The following is a 17700-nucleotide window of genomic DNA, read 5'->3' on the forward strand; positions in this document are numbered from 1 at the left end:
CTTTGCTACAGTCTGGGTGGTCAGTGCAATTGTCTTTCTGCAATTGTTTTTGCAAGAGGAATGTGGCGTGACCTTTGACCTTTTCGCACCCCTCCCAGATCAAACATCCATGGATTCCTGACAACTACAGACTCGTGGCACCGGCTTGAGCTGCCTGCCAGTGAGGTCACCACCCAGCATGGTTGGGCCCCTGAACTACTTATTCACACTGTGTAATCAGAGATGACCTGTTGTGTTTCCACTGCCCCCTCAAGCTTGGCCCTCCATTATCATGTCCTTCGCCTCTTATAAATACACGGCAGAACAAACTTAACTTACGCCTTTTGGTCTGACCCATTTCCGGCAGTGTAGAGGTCAGGAGAGCAGTTCATTTTTCATTTTCGATATTTCAGCCCATTTTCCCATCTCTCTCAAAGCCGAGTGGAAATCAGTATTAAGAAATCAGATCAGATCTCCTGTGGTTTGTGGGGATTTTGCTTCTGTTTTCACTGAATGCAGCCAACATTGTGTAAAGGTCATGTAAATGCCTCGAAGGTTTTTTTTTTTTTTTTCGGAAAGGGCAACAGTTTAAGAAAAACTTGACAGAAACGTATATGTATACACGTTACCCAATTTCAAGTCAGGTAATTCAATATCTTTATGTTTTGATGCTAAAACTCTACAGTATTTTAAAAATCTCTTGTAAACCACATCTTGTATGGTTGGTTTTACGCGATTATTTTTGCACATAAACACCATTTTTGAGATTTAGTCAGCTTATTCAGTATCTTTTAATGTTTTGATATTAAAACTGGACAATTATTAAAAAAATCCCTTGTTTTGTTGGGTTTTTCATTTTTATAATGCAATGCTTCTTAGCTTTTGATTTAGTTAGGTGTAGATCTGAGTTGGTTGAAATAAAACATTTTACAATGTCGGTTCTCGACATTTGAACACCTAGTGTATGTAACAATATGATGTAACAGGCAAGGGAATGTTTTTTCCTCATTGAATTCATTGGAAAATGAAAATAGATCTATACATTTTATGGTTAATTTGTAGTTTACCAAAACTAAATACAAAATTGCCTTTAAGTTGTACTTTGCATCAGCTATTTACCTATTAATATGCAGTGCTTGGCTTAAGTTCTAGCTCAAATTTATGTGCGGTTGATTTTGTTTGGAAACACCTCCTCGGTTAAAGTGCTATTAAGTAAACCACTTGTCATCAGTCATAAATCAGTATGTTTTCCAAATGGGTGTGAAATCAGGCAAGAGATGTGGCTACATTGACTCTTTGACCTTCACGATGTAAGTATTGTTCAGTAATCCTCTAGCAACCACCCAGAGCATGCTAACAATGTGCTAACAACCAAACCTGTTGCTGAGGTCCGTTTTTACTGAAATTTTGTTGTTTAGAATTTATTGCATGGTTATCATTTTAAATGATTCATTGATTTGATCTTCCTCTTTGTCAGAAACTTTGCACAGTGACTAGAACTCGTAAACAAATGTTCTTTCCAGCAGTACCTCCCTAAAGTAAAAAAAAAATGAATTAATAATAGTCATCAGAGTTTAATAAAACAGTCACACCATCTCAGAGGTCACCTCCCCGAACGCCCCCAAGAAAGCCATTTATTCCCATTTGTCGAAGTACAGCGGGTGTTTTCTTCAGGGGGAGCCATGGCGGGTCTCAAGGGGAGATGCTCTTGGCGGCTCCTGGACTGAAGGGGGCTTCCACTTGGCGGATTTACCGCATCGTTCTGCCAGAAATGCTGTTAGCCAGGCTACTGTCAAAACTCAAGCACCCCCATTACTCCAAAGATAACAGGACTCTGCATCCCCTCCCTGGTTCAATTAACTAGCCTCATGCTGTGATCTGAAACGAGGAGCCACTCTTGTCGCACTTTGGATGCATTTAGTGTTGGCCTGTTCAAACCTTTCCATAAACCAACAAACAAATAACACTAAACTTTTTAAAAACCTCATATTTTAGCCTGTTAAAGATGCATAATGTGGATTAATGTTATGCTTAAGCCTTCTAGATGTTTCAGTTGTTTCATTAGGAATTACTAGTTAAAATATACCAGGGGTCGCCAACTGGCGGACCCCGGTCCGAATCCGGACCGCGAGATGCGTCCATACGGATCGCAAAGCCTTTTGACACAATTAAATAAATAAATACCAAACGCTATTTAACATTATTATAAAATCCAATTTATATCAGGCACATAAAGGTCAGCTCAGTAGCGCTATTTGGGTCGTACATCGACACAGGTTTCGACAGTGAAGAGAGCAGAGAGCAGCGCACACCGATGCAACTTTCTATGACTGAAAAACAATGGTATTCTCAAAAATTAGGAAAGTTGAAGAGTTTTTCGAGATGAATGGGTGGAAAAATACGCAATTTATGTTTTTACATGCAGTACATAATTGTACGGACCTTGGCTTGTGAGGAGAGTTCATTTACTTGACCTCAAGCAATTTTAGTTGAAGACCCCTGAAATATACTAATATACAGCTCAACACGAATTAACAAACATAACAGGTCAAGCTACCTATTCCATGTAAGTGTACGTTTTTAGTTGGCACCAGTTACCTCGTGGGCAGCTTGCTGAATGTCATTGTGTCACTTCACACATAAGTTCCACATTCAGCACAGACAAGCAAATCATTTATCGCTGGAAACTTGCTGGATCACGCTCACAATATTTGAATCAGGGGAAGTTGAATCAGGGCTTAACTCTACAAACATCAATCAGACATACTAAGCTTACTGACAGGATATTTATGTTGCTTTATGAAAATCTTCAAAGCAAATAAAATTGGAATAACACTGACAACTGCCAAAGCTTATTACAATTTTCTCTTGTCGAACAATAAAATATTAGAAAAATGTCCCTTAGATTTAGAAACCCAATACCTGGGGTTTACTTTGAGTATGCAGCAAAAAATTGTCAACTTGTCAATCACAAAGGACAAATCATTCATCATTTGGCACTCAGATCCTCAGGGTTCTCAAAATTCACTGGGGCCTCTATGTTCAGGCACGTTCATACCTGATAGAGCCAATACAGTAGCCTTTGCTTAGTTTCCTGCACTCAGTATAGGACTGGGGCATCTGCAACATGACAAAATACAGTGTGCAGACCTCCAGGATGGAAAATCGAGGGTGTTGGTGCTTTCGTGAGAGAATGAATGGCAGCATTGTGGAAACACTGTTATACCAGTGCCTCCATTATAATGCTCTGTTGTAAGTGTACAAAGTCCAGGCCTGCTTTAGATTTAACTCTTTAGTACAGCACCCCCATCCCACTCTGTTTCCAATCCATACGTTTAAACGGCGCACTAGCAGAACTGATATGCCTGATGGGCTCTTTGACCTCTTGAGGAACTCATTTGTAAACATCATCAGAAAAAGGTTCTTTGTGATGTAGATTGGATACAACTTTAGCTCCATTCAGTTTGTTAAAAAGCACATGAAGGGGCTGAATGTAAGTTCACATCAGGCTCATATTTAACCAAAAGATAAATTAGGTTGATTTTTGATCAAATGTTGCTCTCCCCAGCGGGGAGTTTGGTCATTAGGAGGCCAGCGTGAGTCCGGGAGCGATGATATGAGGGGGCTGCCCTCTCTCAGGCCAAGAACTCTGCAGGAATGTGGAGGATGTGGAGGGAGGGCTGACTCACCCCTCCGCTCTGGGCCAAAAGATCCCACGGAGTGGCATGAAAGACGAGGTGCTGGAACAGAAGATGTTGAGGACTATTAACTGTGTGCATTTATTAAATGTTTGGGCCCAATAGTCGTGGGGATAAACACAAGTGAAAGCTGGATGATGTTTCGAGAGGATTTCAACTCAAGTTTTACATAAACCCCTAAAACAAAACTGTCTCTCCTAATGCAGGAGGCAAGGGAAGGTTTAAAAAAATGGCCTGCCTTGATTTATTGAGCTGTTACTATTTTTATGAGCTTTTTAAGCCTTTAATGGGTTTGCTAAAAGTGGGAAAGTGAAAGGAAATAGTGGGACGGGTTTAGCAAAGGTAAGCCTTGAGACTACTGGAGGATGCAGCCGAGAAACTTCCATGACAGGAGTGTGCAACCCTTCTTCTGGAGAGCCAATGTCCTGCAGATTTTAGCTCCAACCAGCTCCAAACTTACTTTCTTAGAAGCTTCTAGTGAGTCTAACGTCATTGATTAGCTGGTTCAGGTGTGTTTAATTGGGGTTAAAGTCTGCAGGACAGTAGCTGCATTTCCATTACAGATTTGTACAAAACCTTTGCAATATTTTATAAATGTCAATAAAAAAGTGTGTAAAATTTTGTACAGTTTTCAAACATTTTTGTTTTTTGGGCGTAACGTGCAATAAACCAATCAGAGTCTCATCTTCCATTCCCTTTAAGAGCCAGTTCCGCTCGTGCCATGATGGATTTGTTATTTAGACGGCGGAATTTGGCAAGCACAAAGACAGAACACGTCTCTGAGATGAAATGGAGCTGATTGTGTGCGAGCAAATAGATAACCTAATTCTGATACATGCGATGACTATCCATTATGACATGTAGGCACAACAAAAACCAACAAAAGCCCAACGCACCTCTTCTCGAGAGACTGGTCTCTTCCCCGTGCATGCACACTGGTGTCCTCGTGGGTCCAGGAAGGGTGCGTTGAGGGACTCCCACGCCACCAGAGACATGAGCTGCCGGACCCACGGTCCGGACGAGAACCACACCCATTTACATGGCCAATGGGCCAGGATGCCGGGCCGTCCATCCCCTGCAAGCGCAGCGGGTAACGAGCAGGATGCGAAGAGGGGATCGCGTGCGGCCGCCGGACTCTGCCCCTTACCTGGACCCTTCCTCCATGAACACTGCCCGACCCACACAAACCCCGCAGCACGATGAGGACACCAGATCCCTTGTTTATTTTAGACCCTCTCCCCCTTTGGCCACAATTGTCCCGTTTTCTGTTAATAAAAGCCTCTCTGAGGCATTACGCCATGCCCACTGTGTCTGTCGTTGGCTCCTCCCGTTACTATATATATATATATATATATATATATATATATATATATATATATATATATATATATATATATATATATTATATATATATATATATATATATATATATATATATATATATATATATATATATATTATATTAGCCTACAAAAATAAATATTATTAAATATATATATATATATATGTGTATATATATATATATATATATATATATATATATATATATATATATATATATATATATACAGTATATATATATATATATATATATATATATATATATATATATATATATATATATATATATATTTTAATTAGCCTACAAAAAATTATTACTTTAAAAAATTATTATATAAAATTATTATTGCATTGCAATCCTTTAATTTTTAATATTCGGCATGTTTGTGTGATGCTGTCCTGTGTTTAATAAGCAGTGTGTACGCACGTTGCAGACCTGCCTATACTAACACGCTCTTTAAATAACAAAGAAAAAACATTGTGCCAGACTTAAGACCAGGTTTGAGTTGGTCTATGGCGCAGTCTATTTTCAGTTCCTTAAAATAGCAATGCGCCTGAACACACCTCTTTTTTGGACCAGCATGCCCATGGGCGCACAAATGAGCGCAAATGCATTTGCTAATTAAACGACGTGGCGCTGGACAGGAAAATGCGAATGGAGCCGGCCTGAAACTAGCGTCTTGCGTCGCATTGTGCCCTTCGTGTATGCCGTTAACATGATTTTTTTTTTTTTTGCAGAGAGGTGTTAGAATCTCTTATACAGCATACTGCTAATACAGCTAGTGCTACCAAGAAAAAGCAAACAAATTTAAATGAAAAAGTAATTAGACAGTTACGTTTCAAGGAGTCCGAGGGTTTTCTTTTAACAGAATAACAGAATTATTGTTTACCAAACAGAAATGTTAACAGTTTAGTCCAAACCTTTAATCTAACTTCAATCTTTTGATTTCCCCTCTAATTATGTACAATCAAATCAGCTACAGTCAAACAACTCCTCTAAACAAGGAATGACCAAAGAAACCATAAATTTTTTTTTTTTAAAAGCCCACGTACACAGAAATCCATTCAGCGGCAGCATACAGTAGCTGGATTATTGTAGACCTAATTTTACTTTTTCCAGCAATCCCATGTCTTTGCACTAATGAAAGAGGCTGTCTGTTCCATCATGCTTTAAAGACATTCCTCAGACATTACCTTATTAAACCAACATGTGTGTTGAGTGGGTGAGGCCTGGGCACAGAGAAAAGGGCTAGTGTGTTGGCACTAATGGAAGTGTGAGGAGGCCACAACCCAGACAGATGACATCATCCATAGGATTCCCACATTTTCCAAAGCACGTGTCATACGTGCCCCACAGCCGCTTGGTTTTGAGGTTTAACTGCCATGAAGAAAGACAGGTCAACATGGGATGAATAGGTTTTATATTGATAGAGAAAGTGGGTTAGTTGAGACTTGTTAGTGGAAGAAAATTTGTTGGTGACTGCTTCAATCTGATGTTTTGTGCCACAAAAGCTCAGTTCATCATTTATGCTGAAATGTATTTAGTTTGGGCAAAAATCTATTTTTAAAGATGATGTTTCTATTGAGGATATTTGGTCCTAATGGCACAGAAATCACATGTTGTGTTTCAAGTTTTAGGAACGCTTGTATTTTCTTTTAAAGCAGATGTAGGCCATGTCCACACGTACCTGTACACAGGTACTTTTATAAATGGAGTTTTTCCTTCTTCCTTTAAAAAAAAAAAAATCTCCATCCACATGAAAATGCAAAAGCATGCTATGAAGCAGTTAAGATCGTGCCAAGCCAACATAAAGCCATGTTGGCCAATCAGAAGCCTGAATAAGTTTCCAGTAGGCGGAGATAACAGTGCATGCTCCGTCATCACAGGCCAAAAATTTCGGTTTCGCAGTCTACACAATAACACTGCAACTGGAGTTTTTGAAAATCTTCACCCTGGCAGGAGTTTTCAATAATGTTTGGTTTCAGTGACCTGGTGTTGCGTTTGCGTGTGGACGAATGGCCACACCGCATAGAAAAAGGGACAGGGACAGTAGACAGAACCATAGATTGTTAAAATAGATGCATGAATGAAAAGCTCAGTCACATTCAGTAAATAAATGCACAAAGAAAACCAATCAAAACTTGCTATGCAAATTTAACAAGGATGCCAATGCCATGGAAGTTTTTTTGAAGTAAACAGAATAAATGCATCAAGAAGTTCTTAAGTTGACATTACGTTTAATTTGAAAATACAGAAACATACTGAAAAGAGGATGCTATACATTTTATAATGGTTTTACTAAAAATAATGTATAATTATAAAGCGGCCTACTTAGTATGAAACAGAAATTTTACATTTATTCATTTTGTAGACACTTTTATCCAAATTTACTTAAAAATAAAGACTACGACAAGCAATTCTTACTACTTTGTTTATAAGAATCTTTGGAGTTTACATTGTGGTTTACCAGGGAAAACATACTGTTTAAATAGCTTTTTTTTTTACATTTAAGGTTATGTTTTGTAAAGCAGGACTTGCATGATGTGACTCCCACTATTCCTTATTATCATTGCTAGGTTAATATTGCTAGGTAAATTTACTAAAATCTAAAGTCAAGTTTAAGATGGAAATTGGAAAACGTTTGGAAGTAAAGTATAAATAACAAGACACAGCTATCTAAATTAACCCCACTTGTAAACACACTGGATTTAATATAGGGAGTTCAGTGCATTTGCACAGATTCTTGTGGTTTCTCTATTGCTTAGTGTTGAGTGAAACCAGGGCAGTTTTCAGCTCGAAGTCAATATCACTACTTCGGTCAATATACAGCGCACTGATTTTATTAGATACACGCCGAAGTATTCCATTGAATATTTGTTCAATAGTAGCTTATCCTTAGATTACAGTACACAATGAATAATAAGTCTTTGTTTGCTATGGACCCGATTAAGCTTTATTTATAATTGATACAAGCAAAAAAAGTACCAAATAAAGGCTTAATAGACATATTTCCCCCGTGAATATGTAATTTTTTATTAGCTTAAACTATAAATTGATTGTGTTTCCCCATTTGTAAGTCACTGGATGAATGTGTCTTCTAAATGATTAAATAATTTGTAGAGACTTTAGTGTAGTATACTTAATCCAAGAAAATCACATTTATACATGCTTTCTTTCCTTGTTAACACTTAAAACACAGAGGGCCCTATTTTAACTATTTAAATGCAAAGTGTAAAGCGCTTGGCGCAGTTGCACTCAGGGCGTGTCTTAATCCACTTTTGCTATTTTAACGACGGAAAAACGGTTGACGCACCCGGGTGCATGGTCTAAATGGGTTGTCCCTATTCTCTTAATGAGTAATGGGTGTTTTTGGGGCGTAACATGCAATAAACCAATCAGAGTCTCATCTTCCATTCCCTTTAAGAAGCCAGTTGTGCTCGTGCCATGACAGATTTGCTATTTACACGGAGGAATTTGGCATGCGCAAAGACAGAACACGTCTCAGAGATGATTCGGCGCTGTTCGTGTGCGAGCAAATAAAATTCCTAATTCTGATACATGCGATGACTATCCATAATGACATGTTGGCATTTTTATATTTAATTAGCCTCTTATTTTAGACCAGCATGCCCATGGGCGCACATATGGGTGCAAATGCATTTGCTATTTAAACGACGTGGCGCTTGATGGGAAAATGCAAATGGCGCTGGACTGAAACTAGCAAACACACTTGCGCTGCGCCTTGCATCGCATTGCGCCGGGTGTATGATAGGGCCTTGAATGTTTATAGTTTATCTCTACCAAACAAAGGTTTTTCTCAGAACATGAAAGCATCTACAGTCCAATCAACATGTTGTTGACATTCTTTGCCTTTTTCAACTTAAAAAAAAAGCATAAATGGTGCTTGTCTTGGCTATGATGTTATACCACATCAAACAGGATGTTTTTCTTTTTTTACAGCCAGTGAGTAAATGGTTTGTAAACTCTGGCTGGAGATGCAGGGGGGGGGAAACTGTGGTGAAGTATATTAAAGAGCAGTTACGAGACTCACAGGTGCTCTTTCTGGAAAATATTTACCCAAAAGGCAAAATGTTAGCTGAAGGCTGTTTATGCTATTAGGAACAAACTGCTGGTTGATGTGGGTTAAAGTTGACCTTTTTCAAAGTGTTGCACACACTTAGTTTGTCTGTGGGGGTGTATCCATTTGACATAAAATGAAGGGGAAATTGTTTTTTACGCATACTACATTTTTTATGTAATGGGTTTGTTGAGAATATCTGGAAAGCCAACACTGTGGATTTGTGTGTAAGTGTGTGTGAAATGAGTATCTCAGCTGTAAAACCATCTGTTGAAGAAAAAACTAATAAATGTCTTCACAAAACTCGCTGGCAGCATGGTCAGTGAGACTCAGGTCATTGTTTAGATATTATATTCAGCCATGATAATTAAGCCAAAGTCTACAACAAAAGGCCCCAAATCATAACTGAGGTTAGCTTAGGTGTTATATTATAGATTATGTTGTTTCCAGTTATATGTTAGGTTAGTTTATATTAGTGCTGTCAAATGATTAATCGTGATTAATTAATTTCAGTATGTTAGGTTATGTTATGCTACTGTAGACTGGATGTTAAGTTATCTTATAAGTTATAGATTATAAATTAGGTTTTATTATGTTACTGTAGATTTCAGCAATTTTCCAGCATTTTTCCGGGTCCAAAGTGCAGTGTGAAAGGGGCTTCACTGCATGGGAGTTTCTGGCTATAGGATCCAAAAGTAGTGTTTTGTCACTTCCCTAATATACTCAGACCAGACAACAAAGAAATCTTCAAACCAGTAAAAACATAAAAGACCTTTTGGTTGTTAGGTTCTGTGATCCAGGGTCACACCTGGCTGGAGACAGATAAACATTCTCACAGACCCTAAAGGGGAACACTCCCCATCCATTTTAGCAATCGCACAGAGATCTTTAAAAATGACACCAAACATGATGTCAGGTTGCATGTGTTGTTAGGCTATATGTTAAGTTATGTTATGTTACTGGAGGTTGGATGTTAGGTTAGGTTAGCTTACAGTATATGTTATAGGTTATACAGTATGTTAGGCTTTGTTACTGTAGTTTGGATGTTAGGTTATGTTAGGTTAGCTTATGTTATGTTAGGATGCATGTTATGCTAGGTTATATGTTAGGTTATTTTGCTGTAGGTTGGATGTAAGGTTATGTTATATTGTGATAGGTTATACCAAAAGTACATGGCATAACATGACAACATAACATTTCATAAAATACCATAACATGTACCAGCGGAATACCTTATAAAATGTACCTAATTTGCAGTTAAATGTGTCAAATGTGGATAATATTACTCTTTAGATAAGTCTTTAAATGTGTGCATGGCAACAAACTACTATGTGCAATGTCCACAAGGCCTGAGGGAACTTAACTACTAACAGTTCTGGTTTAAAGGAGGTTGTTACACTGCAAAGAAAAGCAGCTACTTCAAAATATTAATTTCCCTAATTTATGATGGTTGTTAACATTTCTGCAGAGGCAAACATGAAAATTTTTGAGGCAACGATTTTAATACGGGAACATAAAACACACAAAAAATGCCACAAAATTCTGTGGTTTTGAAGTCTCATAACTTCTGATTTTGGTAAATAAATTGAGAAAATGGCTGCAAGAGATGCGTGGATGTGAGCAGACTATGCACCCAGCCGGACTAAATCCCAGCTGCATTTGAGCTTTTGTGTCTAGCTGGGCCCTTTTCCAGTCACCTCTTGTGAACTCTTTTGTCACTGTTCTGTGACGAGTACAGGATTTGTCAGGGCATGAGGATTTTTCGATTCACTACTGTAGTGCATGTGATAAACAAGGCAGGTGACTGAACATAACATTCGGATCTGAGGGGCCAAGTTGCATTTTGGCTTCAGCTCCTGGATTCTGACCTGCTTTAGAAGAAAATCAGACAGGTCAGCATTTGGACGCGATACAAAAAAACTGTATATCCAATCAGGGTCTTTGCAATCCATTCGCAGCTGGAACACAAGGCTGTGTGGGTGTGTGTGGACGAGGGGGTGGTAGAAAGAAGACAGGAATGCAGTCAACGCTAGTTTGCTCTTTGGCCTTTCAGAGGCAACCAAGCATATCCTCTTAAGCCTTTAGCCCCCCAGCCTCATTCCCTAACATAAAAGACCAAACCTTGGCTGAGTCGCAAATTATGAGGAAAAAATAAAAGAGGCGGATGATTCGGGATCATCTTTTCCACTGTGCATTGGTTCATCTATGGGTGTATCAGGAGACATCAGAAGTTCCATGATATTGTTCTACAGTGTTTAAAATAAAGGTTTCAGAGGGTGTTTTTTGTAGAGATGCATTAGAAAAGAACATTTCAGGGAACCATTTTTGCTTAGAACTTTTTGTTCCACTATAAAGAACCTTTTCTAAAATGTAAAGGTTCCATGGAGGTTCTTCATGTCATTGGACTGTGTGCACAAAAAATAATATATTCGTGACACTAGATCACAAAACCAGTCATAAGTAGCACGGTTATATTTGTAGCAATTGCCAACAATACATTGTATGGGTCAAATTTATAGATTTTTCTTTTATGCCCAAAATCATTAGGATATTAAATAAATATCATGTTCCATGAAGATATTTAGTACATTTCCTACAATAAATATATCAAAACGTAATTTCTGATTAGTAATATGCATTGCTAAAAACTTCATTTGGACAAATTTAAAGGCGATTTTCTCAATATTTAGATTCCAGATTTTCAAATAGTTGTTTTATGGCCAAATATTGTGCAATCCTAATAAACCATACAGTAATGGAAAGCTTATTTATTCAACTTTTAACATCTTAGGCTTATCTTTACCATACAACAAAAGAAAATAGTGACCAAAGCATACCTCAAAAAGAATTATGTAGCACCGTTCATTGTGATTCATGGAACTTGTTTGCTGTAAGTTTGTGTATTTAAGGACGTTTTGTTGAAAATAAAGCTTTGGTATTCAGTGATAATGAAATCGTAATCTGTTTGGACCTGGAAGTCTTGATGCTGATAGCCTTCTGATGTGTTTTGTGATTTCTGGTGGTCTGTTTTTCTGCGAATCATCAACTTTGTTATAATTTTTGCAATGCACAAGTTATTTAGTATAAATATAAAACAGAGTTCTATTCATACAATATGTTGTTCCTAGTAAGAATTAAATAAACTAATGCCAAACCAAGATCTGCAGAACAGATTGAGGTCTGCAATTCATAAAGGCCGAAAAATAACTGCTGACAGCTTCTGTGAACTTGTTTAGACATTTTTTCCTCCTGTGATAAAGCAGAATTCATTGGAATTATGATTTAAACAGTCTCTGGTATATTTATTCAAAATTGTAATCCCTTTCAGAGGCCACAAGGAGCTTCCCTGCTGAAGAGACCAGTTCAGACCAAAATGAATTTCAGTGCTTGTTCAAATTGGCTATACTGTGTTTACAACATTATTTGACATACTTACAATGTAATTTCTCAATATTTGGGCGGTAAAACTCAAAAATGTGTTAACAGTGGGCTTCCAAAGGTTATTTTTTAAATGGTTTTGTTCTGTTTCCCTTCAAAAAAAGCTCGGGCAACTGGACAAAGCTGCATCTGCTGCTCATACGTATTTCCAGGCCAACCCTGAGCATGTGGAGATGGGAGAGGACCTGGAGCAGTACAAAGCCCAGAAAGGTGTAAAAGAGGAAGACTTTACTGACCGGGAATCCCGCCCACACCAGGTGAGTGACAGCTGACCCCAATTACGGCAATGTTTAATGCTTCTTGAACCTTCACGGACATTCTACAAAGCCAGAACACCAAGTTCAGCATCATGAAGTGTGTCTTTCTTTATTTACAGAAAGCCTTCTTTGCTGGGGTCAAGCTCTATGACAAAGGCAACTACGAAGAGTCTGTGACGCTCTTTGAAGAGGCTCTGACTGAGTATTACCATGCAGATGTGGAGTGTCGAGCCCTCTGTGAAGGGCCACAGCACTTCGAGGAGCAGAAACATGTCTTGTACAAATACAACCTCTACGAGCTAATCTCAGGTACAGATGCTTTTTTACTCAGAGCTTTTCTGCTTCCTTCTAATCTGTTAAAGCTATCATCCGTGATCTTGAGAAGGGTCTGGGAAATTTTCCGTACTCATGTGGTTCTTTGGGACTTTCTATTGAGGATATTATGTTTCTGAGCTATTTGTGTTTCCAGAAATGGAGATCTTCCCATTCTATGACCTCGATGTAGGTCATTTCTGAGTAGGCAAGAGATACAAATGTTTGACCTTAGTTTGAAATACTATCTGTTATTGTTGTGTCTTGACAGGCAGGTCATGATAGTTCACCAATGAACAGCTTCAAAGAGTGTGACATATGGCTGCCCTATAGCGTTTTGAACAAAGCGTACAATTTAAAAAGCTTCTTTGGATCAAAGCTGAATTCACTTTTATGATTTATTATTTATCAATACAGAAGTTGCTCATTTTAACATCAGCCTGTGAAGTTGCACAGGAAAAACTAGTTAGTGTCTGTTAATCATTCATAACATGAGTCATGTTTTGTCTGGATTGCATTCCTGCCTAAAACCAGACTACTGTTTGAAATTCAGCTGGCCACTTGCAGTCCAACTGACCTCAATTTTAAATAAAGAAAACTATTTAATGCTAATATAAAGTGGCAGTATATTTAATATGTTTAGCTTTAATTTAATGTTTTGTTTTTCAGTGTTTATTATACACACCTTTGATCACACGTCAAATGAATTTAATTAGTGACAAGTATGTTACTTGGTGATCACAAACAGTCAACATTAATTTAATTTGTGCTCAGCTGGTCATTTTCTCAAAATAAACCCAAAGAGGGTGATCATTTTGTATTATCCTCGCAGATTCTAGTGTCTTATTATTCAAAAGCACAAAACTTTGGGAAAAGTAAGATATATTTTTAAAGAAATGTAAAAATAAATTCAGTAGGATGCAATAAATTGATCAAAAGAGACGGTAAAGACGTATAATTGTACAAAATATTTATATTTTCAAATAAATGCCGTTTTTATTTCATTTTTTAATAAATGTATCAAGGTTTCCACAAAATAAATGAATCAGCACAACTATTTTCAAAACTGATAATAAGTTTGCTCAGAAACTCAGATCATAAAGAAAATTATAAAGGATCATGTGACAATGAAGACTGAAATTTCAGCTTTGATTACAGAAGTAAATTACACGTTGAAATATATTTAAATACTGTAGAAAACAGCTGTTTCAAATATTTATATTCATTTCACAATAGAAATATTTTTACTGTACTTTTGATCAAATAAATACACTTCTTTCAAAAAACTTAAAAAAATAATAATAAAGTTGTTGATACAGATCTCACAATGCTGGCTAGTGATTTTTAGCTTCTTTCAGTTAAAGTTGTCACATTTCAGTAAAATAGTTGCATAATATGCACTAAATTAAGCTAATACATCTAACTGACATCTTTTAACCATGTGAAAGTCCATAAAAGTCAAACCAGGAGTTGTGATTCACTTACACTTGTCATAACATCCCCCTAACATTTGGCTTCCAAGACAATGCATGTCATTGAGCTGCCATAATGGTTCTTAATTATTGCTGATTGTATTTTACTGATTAAGGAAGGATGTGAAAGACTGTTGCATGATTGACGTCTGTTTATGGCCTAAATGTGAAGAATTGGCCGGTCATGAAAGGACTTGTTCTTCATGGGAGTCGTCAGTGTTTCTGACATTAGCTTCAGGGTTTATGTTATGTCTCAGACTTCAGCAAGAAATCTCTGGAAAATATTCAGAATGATGTCACTGACATGTTTTGTCCGTTGGGTGTGTTTGTGCACATTAAAGGATCTGAGAGCATATGTGTATGTATGTTTTGGTTAGAATGGAGACATTGTTTAGGGATTGTGGGATTGGACACTTTTTTGGTATGCAATTACATGAATCTATGCTACAATTATGAACTCATTTTCTGCTGTATGAACAAAAGGTTTTTAAGGCAGATGGGTTGGTCACCATCATAATTTTCATGGTTTCTATGTTTTCTTTGTTATATTTATAAAAGAAGACAAGAGCTAGTTATATGCCTTTGTGAATACATGAATAGACTAACACAGAACAATTTAATCAAATAGTGTCTCCATCCCATAATACGCTTCTTAAGCTCTCTATTGACAACAGATCTTTCTCATCTTTTTAATTTGTGAATATACTTGCACTTTCATCTGAGATCAATCTGCCTACAACCCATCCACCACATCATGAAACCCTTTTAAGTGAGTCTTCTCAGCTCTCTAATTTAATCTTCAACCTTGTCCACATGAAATACACCAGGCACCTCTGATTGAACATCTTTGATTTGATCCCAGTTAGATGATCTCACTACATGTGCTTTGCGACATGTGGTGTTCTTTATTCCTCATATTTTCTTTAGAATATTAAATGGACTTCACAGTAAGAGAAAATCATTTTCTTAAGAATTGTTAACTGAAAGGTTCTGTGAGGAAACAAAAAAGGTTCTTCTATAGGCCTTTTCACACTGCATAGATCTAAGATCTCTGTTCCGAGAACTATAGCCTGCATGCATTTACGCAACAGCAGTATGAACTCTTAAGCGACCAACAGCGATATCTTTATCGGCAGCATTTACAAATATCAACAGCTAGCTTTAGACCCTACTCTGAAATAGAAGCTTATTTAGTTCTCCCAAATAGAGTTTCTTGAACTAAGACGTTTCTTAGTTCCTGCGGTGCAAACGTGCCAAAAAGTGGGTACGTCCAAAAATAGCTCTAGGAACTATGAAAAGGTTCCTCTAGTCTGAAAACCCCTAAGAAAAGAACATTTTTAAGAATGTATATCCATGGAATCTTTCCATTAAACAAAAGATTCTATAGTGGAAGACGTTTCTTCAGAGTATTCAATGGTTCTTCAGAATAAGAAAAGATACAGTAGTTCTCTCGAGAGCAATTCACTGAAAGGTTCTTCGAGGAACCAAAATGGTTCTTCTTTAGCATCACTGCAAAACACCTATTGAACCTTTGTTTTTATGAATGTAATGGCATGTAGTTCAAAAAACATCTTTTTCTTGCAACTGGTTCAAGATGGAGAATTCGAACTGACTATTGGCCCAAGCTAATTTGAACTTGAGACCCCTAATCTAAATCATGTTGAACTTTGTCTTCCAGATCATTACACACAGGTTCTTCACTGTCAGCACGAGTGTGTCCGAGACTTGGCTACGCGCCCCGGTCGCCTGTCGCCTGTGGAAAACTACCTGCCACTGCATTACGACTACCTACAATTTGCCTATTTCCAAGGTAGACCTCTATACATGTCAATACTAGCTAGAATGAGTGTTCTCTCCTTCACAGCCTTGCAGTACTTCTCAAGTCTTTGGATTTGATTTTGTATCTAACCCCATTTCTCTTCTTGGATCTTGGACTCTTCTTGGATAGAAGATATTGGCAACAGCCAACTGACTTACATCAGACAAAATGTAGAATTAGTCAGTATTGGAAAGAAAATGTCAGCAGTAATTATAATCAGATTAAAAGCACCTTGAAAATAATTTTGAAATGACAAAACCATTAATCATGAAACTACTTGCTCTAAAGGAAAGGGAGAGTCTGATAAATATTTCAGACTTGATTGATTTCTTCTTGGAAAATGTTAAAGAAGATCTTTTCCTTCCACCTCCAGAAAAAGAGCTCTGAGATTAAACATTTTTGATATTACTGCTTATTGTTCATAAAATGGCAAGTCTTTCAGGTGTGTGTAAGTGCCGTCTTTGTAGCAAATCTCAGAGCCGCGTGTTTCCACTCGCTCACCCCTGTGGCGTTTGTTCCATTGTGGTCACTGGCCTGGAATGCGAATGTTTCCGAGCATGCGTGTCTCCAAAAGGAAATAAACGTGACTGTGGGAAAAGATGACTCCAAAAAATCAGACAGCCTCACAGGATGAATAATCTCCCAAGATGAGCCGAGAAACGGAACCCTGGTGGCTACATCAACACTGAATAGCTGTTTCTTTTCTCTGTGTGTTCAGCTGGGAGGAATGAAGAGGCGTTGGAGTGTGCGTTGACCTACCTGTTGTTCCACGAAGGTGAAGAGTTCATGACTGAGAATATGGAGTATTACAGGGAAGTGCTGGGACATGATGGTCAGCCTCGTAAGGTGAGACATGGTAGTGCAAGATGCAGAAAACTTAAAACAGGAAATGAAGTCATAGAGAGGAGCCCTGCAGATCCTCATGACTGTGTAAAGGTTAATAGGCAAGCAAAGGTTTGTTCAGGTTGTAAAATGTCATGTGGTGCCTAAAAGTATATTAATGAATGAGTAGTTCACGTTTGTGTTTAGCTACTTGAAATAAAACAGAATATTTTTTAATTGAAAAAAAGTAAAAAAAAAAACTGTAAAAATGCTTTTGAAAATAATTACTTATATATATATATATATAAGTAACTTCAATAACTTTCAATAATCTGCTTTACTCAGATGTACATCACATGCAAGAAAGAAAAAAAAAACTTTCACCACTTAATTCTTTAAAATGGTTTAATGTTTTTCAAAACTGTATGAATACAAAGAGTTCTAAGAACATGGTACATTTTTATAAATAATTTTTCCTTTTCT

General features: G+C 37.4%; 1 protein-coding gene across 1 annotated transcript in view; it reads left to right on the forward strand.

Annotated features, from left to right (window-relative positions):
• p3h2 (prolyl 3-hydroxylase 2) overlaps nt 1-17700 on the forward strand; it is a 43766-nt gene that overhangs the window by 17066 nt on the left and 9000 nt on the right. Inside the window, exons 2-5 of the mRNA XM_026198075.1 lie at nt 12640-12792; nt 12912-13101; nt 16255-16386; nt 17114-17241. Coding sequence (XP_026053860.1) covers nt 12640-12792; nt 12912-13101; nt 16255-16386; nt 17114-17241 — 603 coding nt within the window. The remainder of the gene's footprint in view (nt 1-12639; nt 12793-12911; nt 13102-16254; nt 16387-17113; nt 17242-17700) is intronic.

The sequence above is a fragment of the Carassius auratus genome, chromosome 22 (assembly GCF_003368295.1).
Source record: "Carassius auratus strain Wakin chromosome 22, ASM336829v1, whole genome shotgun sequence".
NCBI lineage: Eukaryota > Metazoa > Chordata > Actinopteri > Cypriniformes > Cyprinidae > Carassius > Carassius auratus.